This window comes from Molothrus aeneus, chromosome 27 (assembly GCF_037042795.1).
Source record: "Molothrus aeneus isolate 106 chromosome 27, BPBGC_Maene_1.0, whole genome shotgun sequence".
NCBI lineage: Eukaryota > Metazoa > Chordata > Aves > Passeriformes > Icteridae > Molothrus > Molothrus aeneus.
This window is the reverse complement of record NC_089672.1, coordinates 1,621,670-1,630,000: the sequence shown is the minus strand read 5'-3', so window position 1 is coordinate 1,630,000 and position 8,331 is coordinate 1,621,670. Positions and strand designations below refer to the sequence as shown.

Here is an 8,331-nt window from a genome sequence, read left to right as displayed (position 1 = left end):
TCCATCCATCCATCCATCCATCCATCCATCCATCCATCCATCCATCCATCCACCCATCCATCTCCAACCACCTCTAATTCCCCCTGGCAGCACCAAGGGAGCCCAGCAGCCCCCGGGAAGCAGCACCAGCCTCGTCTGTGAGCCGTGAGCATCCCGTCACACCACAGGGACAGGCAGCACGTGGGCAGGACCCCGGGATGTGCAGCCCTGGGGCGGGGGAGCGGGGCTGATCCCGGCTCCGCGGGCGGCCACGAGGCCCAGGGTGGCTCCGCTCCCTCCCGTGCCCGCCCTGCCCCAGGAGGTTTCATGTACCTGCACGGACCCCCCGAGCCTGCCGGCTGCCAGGTGAGCTCCCAAAGGCTCCTCGGCAGGCTGCCCACCGGCCTGAGGATCCCACAACTCCGTCCCCTCGGGCGGCTGCTCGCGACAGGCAGGAGGAACAGAATGAAAAGAAACAAAAGAAAAAGAGGGAGAATGGGGAAGAGAAGGGAGAAGTGGAGGGAAAGGGTGGGAAAAGTGGCAAAGGGAGTCGAGAAAATAAGACATGCAAAAGCAAAAACATGACCGGAGCAGCTCGAGTTGGTGATTGCGGAGGGCACCCGTGCAGCACCGTCCCGGCGGCTCCCAGAGCGGTCCCTGCGGTGACAACGGGGGTCTGTGTCCCCCTGCCACCTACACACACCCCCCAGGGCCAGCCCCACGCAGCCCCTGGAGCAGGGCCAGCTCCAGCAGGGCTGGGGACCGTGTTTGGGAGTGGGCTGGGGCAGCAGAGCCGGAGCTGCAGCCAGGCCCAGGTGACGCCGCAGCCCCAGGACGACGCAGGGCTCGGCAGGGCCTGTGTGCCACGAGCTGGGCCAAACCCTCCCCCAGTGAGCACAGCACGGCCCCAGAGCTGTGGGGACACCCTGTGTCCCCAGGCTGGACACTGCTCCCGTGCTCTGGGAGCGCTGTGCTTTGCTCTTCCCCCTGCTCTGGAGAAGGGATATCCACCATGGCACTTCCCTGGGGTGCGGGCACACAGCAGACCTTACTGGGAGTCAGCTCCCAGAAATGAGCCAGAGGTGATGGATTTGACATTTTCCTCTCCCTGAGGAAGCCCTGCCAGGCTCCCTGTGCTGGGCAGGAGCAGCCTGGGGAGGACAGGGCGCTGTACCCCCTGCTCCAGCCCCTTTGCAGGTGCTCTGCCCCCAAGGAGGTTTGGGAGGACAAGGGTTTGTACAGGACTGCTGGAAACACATGAGGTTTGCTCTCAGTGGCAGCAGTGCCAGACACACGTGTCCTGCACTAGGGCAGGACAGGCCACAGCACTGGAGCAGTTCTGAGCAGCCTGGACCCTTTCCCATACAGCTCTGCCTGATCCCTGCCCCGGGCTGGGCTCCCTGTGCCCTGCCCGTTCCCAGAACAGAGGCAGCCCCAGCACGGGACAAAATGCAGCCAAGCTGCCCCCCAGTCCTGCCCTCCCTTGTCCCATGTCACTGTCCCATCAATGGAAGGGCATCAAGCAGAGCAGCGAGTCTCCCCATGGAGACAGTGAGCAGAGGTGTCTCAGCCTGCACCAAGCCCTCGCCCACACCCCAGGCTGGACCCTGCCCCTCACCAGCTGATGTCCAGGCCTGGCACCCCCCAATCACACTACAGCCCCCACAGTGCCTCCTCCCTGTTCTGCCAGGCCACAGGGACATTGCCCTGGGCCCGGGTGAGCCACAGACCCAGAGCTGTGGGAGGGAACTCCTCCCACAGACAGCACTGAGGGAAAGCCAAGTTCCAGTCCCTGCCACCATCCCTGCTGGGCTCCACATCCCTGGAGCTGCAGCCTGAGCTGCCCAGCCCGTGGTCCCCTGCCCCAGGCAGGCTGTGCCATTGCTCACCTGGTGTTTGGTGTGTGGCTGTGCTTTGTCTCTGTTCGGGGGCTGCACCTGCACCTCGCTGTGCATCGTGCCAATGGGGGTGGGCTGGGGACACAAAGGACAATGTCAGTGCAGTCCCTCCCAACACCCCGCAGCCAGACCCAACTTGTGGCCAAACATGCCAAACCCCCCAGAAGCAGGGCCTGATCACTGCCCCTGCCCCTGCCCCAGCAGTGCCATGCTTGGTATCTGGCTGCAGTGAGCCCAAGGAATGCACCCATGGCAGTGAGGTGAAAGAGCTCAGCTGTTGGGGTCCCCTTGGCTCCAAGAGCCTCAAATTCCTGTGTTACAGCCCTGGAGCTGTGACTGGTGAGGAGGGTGAAGCTCGTCCCTGGACACAGTGTGTGGCTGGGATGGCTGAGAGCCACCTCCTCCCTGGCTGCTGTCCTGCTGTCCCTGCTCCCTGGGGTGCCTCCCCCTGTGTCCCCAGGCCCTGGGCTCTCACTCACCAGAGGTTTCCCTGCCCAGTCGTATTCGTAGTCGAACACGTAACCGTTCCTCTCGAACAAGTCTGTGAAGAGCTTCCTCAGGTAGTCGTAGTCGGGCTTCTCAAAGAAATCCAGGCGCCGCACGTAGCGCAGGTACGTGGCCATCTCCTCTGTGGGGACAGGGGGCTCAGGGGACAGGCACAGGGGGCTCAGGGCAGGGGGCTGGGCTGGGCATAGCTCTCACCTGGGAAGTTCTCACAGAGCACCTCCACCGGGGTGGCTCTTTTGGTGTCACCGATCTTCTGGTACCTCTCCTTTAGTGTGTCAGCCTGGCAGGGACAAGGGGGGTCAGCACAGGGGCCAGGCACTGCTCTGGGCTGTCACACCGTGTGTGATTGCTTGGGCCTCCTTTCCCAGGTAACTCCTTCCCAGGAAACTCCCTCCCCGGGCAGGTCTGGAGGACAAACCCCAGGGTTTCCAGGACAGCCACTGTGAGAGCAGCTGGGAGGACACAGGGAGACCTGCAGAGCACTGCAAGGGCCTGGCACGGAGCTCAGAGCTGGCAGGGTGCTAACCCTCCAACACCCCAGGGGCCAAACCTTCCCCCTCCCCATGCCAGGGCAGAGCCACACCCACAGGAAGCCATGCCCAGGGGCAGCAGGAGCTGGCACTTACCTTGAGGCCTTGCCAAGGAAGGCTCCCACGGAGGAAGTACATAAACATGTGCCCTAATGCTTCCAGGTCGTCCCTGCGGCTTTGTTCTGCATGGAGAAAGAGACATGGGTCAGTTCCCACTAGAGCCACTGTCCCTGTCCAGCCCCCAGGTCCTGCAGCACCCTGAAGAGCAGGGGAGGCAGCTTGTCCCCATGCCCACCTCTGGCACCCCCGCCCTGCAGTCCCTCCCTTCAGCAGGAGGCAGGGCTGGCTCCTGCCCACACACCTTTCCCCAGGTGGGTGTTGATGCTCATGTAACGTGCTGTCCCTGTCAGGCTCTTGTGCTCTCGGTAGGGGATGTGTTTTTTGGTCTCGGGGTCGATGTACTCTTTGGCCAGGCCAAAATCGATGATGTGGATGGTGTGCTGCCGCTTGCTGCCCGGCCGCCCCACCAGGAAGTTCTCGGGCTTCACATCTCTGTAGATCAGGCTTTTGGTGTGCACATACTCCATCCGTGTGATCTGGGGCAGAAGGGAAGTGTCAGTGCCAGGGCACAGCCCCACCCTGTGTCCTGCACACCCCTGCCCTGGGCCCTGCTCTGGCCACCTCTCCCCTGCTCCCCTCAGCCCCAGCCCCAAGGATGGGCACATCAGCTCCTTCCCACCATGGGACACAGCCCCAGGCCAGCTGCACCCTGGGCACATGTCACAGACATCTTTGATGAAAAATCCTTAGGATTTTTCCTCCTGAAAAGCCTCAAAAACAAAATGTAAACAATGATTATCTGCTGCTGTGGAATGCAACAAGTAGATCTGGGATTGGTCTCATGTGGTTGTTTCTAATTAATGGCCAATCACAGCTCAGCTGGCTCAGACTCTCTGTTCAAGACAGAGCCTTTGTTATTCATTCCTTCTTTTGCTATTCTTAGCTGGCCTTCTGATGAAATCCTTTCTTCTATTCTTTTAGTATAGTTTTAAAATAATATATATCATAAAATAATAAATCAAGCCTTCTGAAACATGGAGTCAGATCCTCATCTCTTCCCTCATCCTCAGACCCCTGTGAACACGGTCACAGGCACACACTGAGATGCTCTGGGCACACTTAGAGGCTTGTCAAGGCTCAGAGAGGGGCTGAGAAGGGTGGAGAGCTCCCCCTCAGAAGGGACCAGGTGAGCCAGGCTGGGTTGTGCCAGCATCTTCCCCCCATTCCCCATGGGATGCCCATGCTGCCTGCCCACGGTGCCCACACACCCCCTGCTCCCCAGGGCAGCCATGCAGGGCTGCAGGGGAGCAGTGCAGGGCTGCAGGGGAGCAGTGCAGGGCTGCACTCACCAGCTGGATGGCAATCATCAGGACAGTTTTGAGTGTGAAGGTTCGATCACACAGATCAAAGAGATCTTCCAGGCTGGGTCCGAGCAGCTCCAACACCATGGCGTTGTACTTCCCACAGGGGCCAAAGTAGTAAACCTGAGGAATTCCTTCTGCAAGAGATGGAGCAGGGGCTGTGCAGGGCTGCAGCAGGGCCACTCTGTCACAGCCATGCCACTGCAGGGGGGATGTCCCCACACAGCCAGCCTGGCTCTGCTCGGGGCAGCTCCATCTGCATCCCTGACTCTGCTGCGGGGGTGGTGGGGGCAAAGAACTAAATCAAAAGAGATCAAAGATGAGACAAGGCATCTGTGTGAAACCCTGTGGAGCAGATGGGCAGGAGCTCCAGCTGGGGGTGAAGTTGCAGAGTCACATTTAGGGAAAGCCTCTCTCCCAGCAGCTCCCCAGGGCAGCCCAGCCCGTACCTGCATTGCCGAGCTGTTTGTAGAACCGATACTCCAGGTGCAGCTGGGGGGCCCGGGATTTTATGGGTTCCTTGGAGGAGAGAAAGGAGAACAGTTATGTAGGAAGATGTTTAGGGGGTCTGGGTGTCAGACACATCTTCCACATGCTGGCAGGAGCTGGACTGAGAGCATTTGGGGTTGGGAGTAAGTGGTATAAAAGGGATGAAGCCTCAGGGGATGATGAGAGAAATCAGCCCATATGGGAGCCAGATCATCTCATCCAGAGAGGGGAAAACATTCATGGGATCAGGTACCAGTGGGGCCACCCTCTCTGCTGCTGGCACTGGCTGAGCACAGCACAGGCCACGCTGAGGGCTGGGAGAAGCAAGACTCAGCTCTTCCCTGCCCAGACCTGGATCACCCCAGCTGCAATGATGTGTGCTCCCAGACTGCCCTCAATTCCCAGCACAGCCACCCAGCCACCACATCCATCACATCCCAGCCCAACACCATGGGAGAAAGGGGAGAAGCCTCCTTCCCAATGGCTGGAACATCCCCCACCCCGACCACGGAGGAACTCCCTGCTCTGACAGCCACTCACCAATTTGATAGCTACGTATTCGTTTGTGTAGAGATTCTTCCCTGCGGGGAGAGACACAAAAAGGAGATGAAAAGCAGATCCTGCATCACCCCCACCACACATCCACCGCTGTCCCTGAGGGCTCCTGGGCTCAAAAACATTCTGAACAGGTTCTGCAGCTCCCACAACACCTGAGGGAGCCTCAAGGCACGGGGAGCAGAATCCACTGTGGGGAGTTGCAACATGCCTGCTAATTATCCCCAGGTGGGGAATGTGGATTCCTCTGGCATGGGGAGGCTCCTGGGGCTGGAGCCAAGGCTGATGGGAGGGGGCAGCAGCAGGGATGGGACAAGGCTGAGACTTGGTGCTTCTCCAGCCCCCCAGGGGGAGGGGGCTATGGAGGGATGGCCAGAGTTGGGGGACACTGAGTTAAGACACTGGCCAGGGGGAGCCTGCAAAGGGTGGCAGGGAGGAGGGACAGCCAGGAGCACTGGCACAGCTGGCACTGGTCTGAGGGCACCACAGGCAGGTGGGAATCTGTCCCCCAGGGCTGGGGTCACTCCTGGGAATGGCACACACCTGTGTGTACGTGTGTGTGAATGAACCTCATCCCTGGGGATGGTCCTGCCCACCCAAGGGCACAGGGGAGGCCAGGAGCAGATCCATGGCATGGCCCAGACTGTATGAAGAGCTGAAGGCTGCAGGAAGAGCCCAGGGGAGTGAAGGAGCAGCTGTGGCACCCAGCACCCTGTACAGGACCCCCAGAGGGCTCCACACCTGCACAGGACTTTTCACACTATAAGCACAGGAAGGTTGAGCTCAGGGTGCCTCCACATCCCCCCAAAACCAGGGGGCTGAGGAAAAGAGGACACACCTGGGAAGCAGCAGCACAATCTCTGCCCAGGCCCCTAAAGGCCAAGATTAAAGGTGTGCAGGAACAGCTCTGAGTGCTCCCTGTGCCTGCAGGAGCCCGGGCAGGTGGGGGTTAAGGGCAGCAGGGATCCCCAAGCCTGGCGTGTGGGTATCTGATGGAGCTGCATCTGTCTCCTCGGATTTTCTCCAAGCAATTTGCACAGGGAACAAGCTCCTCCTGGCCTAAGATTTCATCTGCTCCCACTGCTGCTCTCCACCTGAAGCAGCCATAAATCCTGGCTGGGTGACATCAGAGGCAGCTGCTGAGCGCCAGGATTACGGGGAGAGGGATGAATGGGAGATATTAATGGAGCAGCTCCTCCCAGGGCTGGGCTCTGCAGCCAAGGAGGGGCTCAATCCTGCTGCCTCCCTGACCCTCTCCCATCCCAGGGGACCTCTGCCAAGCCACTTTGTCTGCTGCTTCTGCATAAAGTAAATCCCTTCACAGCGATTAGGGAGGAAGGGATTTGGGAGGGAGGGAGGGAGGGAAGTCTGGTGAACACAGCGTGTGCCACATCTGGGGTTTGTCCCATCACACACTGACATTTCCTGGGGAGCAGGTGGGAGACCCCCAGACCTGTGCATGGCTCCACAGGGCCCCACAGTGCAGTCCAAAACAATTACTGCTGCCTTCAGGGCAGCAACATGGGATCAGAAAACTCACAGCTGGATTTTCCCTGAGGTCAGGCAGGATTTGAAGGGGGAAAAATCTAACATGGCAGGAAAACTGCCAGAGGCACACTGCAAAACAGACTCAGCAGGGAAGGAGAAGGGATGGAGGCAGGAGAATCCCCAGCAGTGGCATCTGTCCTGTCCCCACCACACAGTCAGTGGTGGCACAAAAAGCTACCAGAGTGCAACAAGGCTCTGGAGCTGGCAGCATTCTCCCAGCCCAAAAATGAGTCAAAATAATTTGGTACTCCTCTGGTTCAGCCCTTCCTTGGGGGTTTGGACACAGCTGATGGACAAGATGGGGAGCAGAGAGGGTGTGGACTGGTCAAATCACCACCCTCTGCTTCCCCTTTCTGAATTAAAAAAGGTGCAAATAGCAGAACTGGCCTGTCATGAGATTAATAAACCAAGAGAAAAGAAAAAGCAAAAGAGCAAGGAGGGAGAATTCCTTCCATGGCAGGGAATTCCCCACTCCAGCTCCTGGAGCCACCCCCTCCACCCGTGTTCACAAGGGGGCAACTCTTGACACCCAGAGCCCAGGGAGTGCCTAGGAGGACTGGAGCAGGCAGGACCTGCAGCACAAAAGGTGCTTTTGAAAGGAAATAAAAGGGAAAAGTGGTGAGATGGGTGGCAGAAAGCAAATATTTGCACTTCAGGGGCCTTTGCCTGGCTGGGTGCCAGAGGTGCCTCCAAACGCAGCTGGCAGCACCTGCAGGATGCAGAGAGGGATCAGAAGAGGCTGAGGGCAGCCAGGCCTGGGGCTGGGATGTGCTGGGGCTGGAGCTGCCTCTCTGTGCTGGGCCTGCCCAGGGATTTGGCAGCAGAGCCCAGCACCTGCTCCTGCACGTCAGGAGGAGCCCGGCTCTGCTCTGGCTCCCAGCTGGGTCCCCATCCCAGCAGCTCAGAGCCACGGAATCACAGAGGCATTAAGGTGGGAAAAGACCTTTCAGATCACCACTCTGACCATCAGCCAGCAGCACCACCATGTTCACATTAGCCCATGTCCCCAAGTGCCACTTTCACACGTTTTTGAACACTTTGTGGGTGGTGACTCCACTCCTACCTTGGGCAGTCTGTTCCAATGCTTCCCAACACTTTCTGAGAAGAAATGTTCCCAATTTCCAATCTAAACTCCCCTGGCCCAGCCTGAGGCCGTTCCCTCTCCTCCTGTCCCTGTTCCCTGGAGCACAGCCCGGCTGTCCCCTCCTGTCAGGAGCTGTGCAGAGCCACAAGGGCCCCCTGAGCCTCCTTTGCTCCAGGCTCAGCCCCTTTCCCAGCTCCCTCAGCCTCTCCTGGTGCTCCAGACCCTTCCCCAGCCCCATTCCTGAACCCTGGACATGCTCCAGCCCCTCCCTGTGAGGAGGAAAGTGAGCACTGAGGCTGCCCCTTGCCCATGGCACAGCA

At 59.3% G+C, this 8,331-nt stretch overlaps 1 protein-coding gene across 2 annotated transcripts in view; it reads right to left on the bottom strand.

Annotated features, from left to right (window-relative positions):
• CSNK1G2 (casein kinase 1 gamma 2) overlaps positions 1 to 8,331 on the bottom strand; it is a 43,858-nt gene that overhangs the window by 4,238 nt on the left and 31,289 nt on the right. The window contains exons 3-11 of one of the 2 annotated variants that reach the window (XM_066566142.1): positions 5,365 to 5,405; positions 4,785 to 4,854; positions 4,324 to 4,472; positions 3,276 to 3,510; positions 3,011 to 3,096; positions 2,580 to 2,664; positions 2,357 to 2,505; positions 1,869 to 1,952; positions 313 to 417 (exon numbers count right to left, since the gene is read on the bottom strand). In XM_066566142.1, coding sequence (XP_066422239.1) covers positions 313 to 417; positions 1,869 to 1,952; positions 2,357 to 2,505; positions 2,580 to 2,664; positions 3,011 to 3,096; positions 3,276 to 3,510; positions 4,324 to 4,472; positions 4,785 to 4,854; positions 5,365 to 5,405 — 1,004 coding nt within the window. The remainder of the gene's footprint in view (positions 1 to 312; positions 418 to 1,868; positions 1,953 to 2,356; positions 2,506 to 2,579; positions 2,665 to 3,010; positions 3,097 to 3,275; positions 3,511 to 4,323; positions 4,473 to 4,784; positions 4,855 to 5,364; positions 5,406 to 8,331) is intronic. The other variant, XM_066566143.1, reaches the window with a different exon arrangement.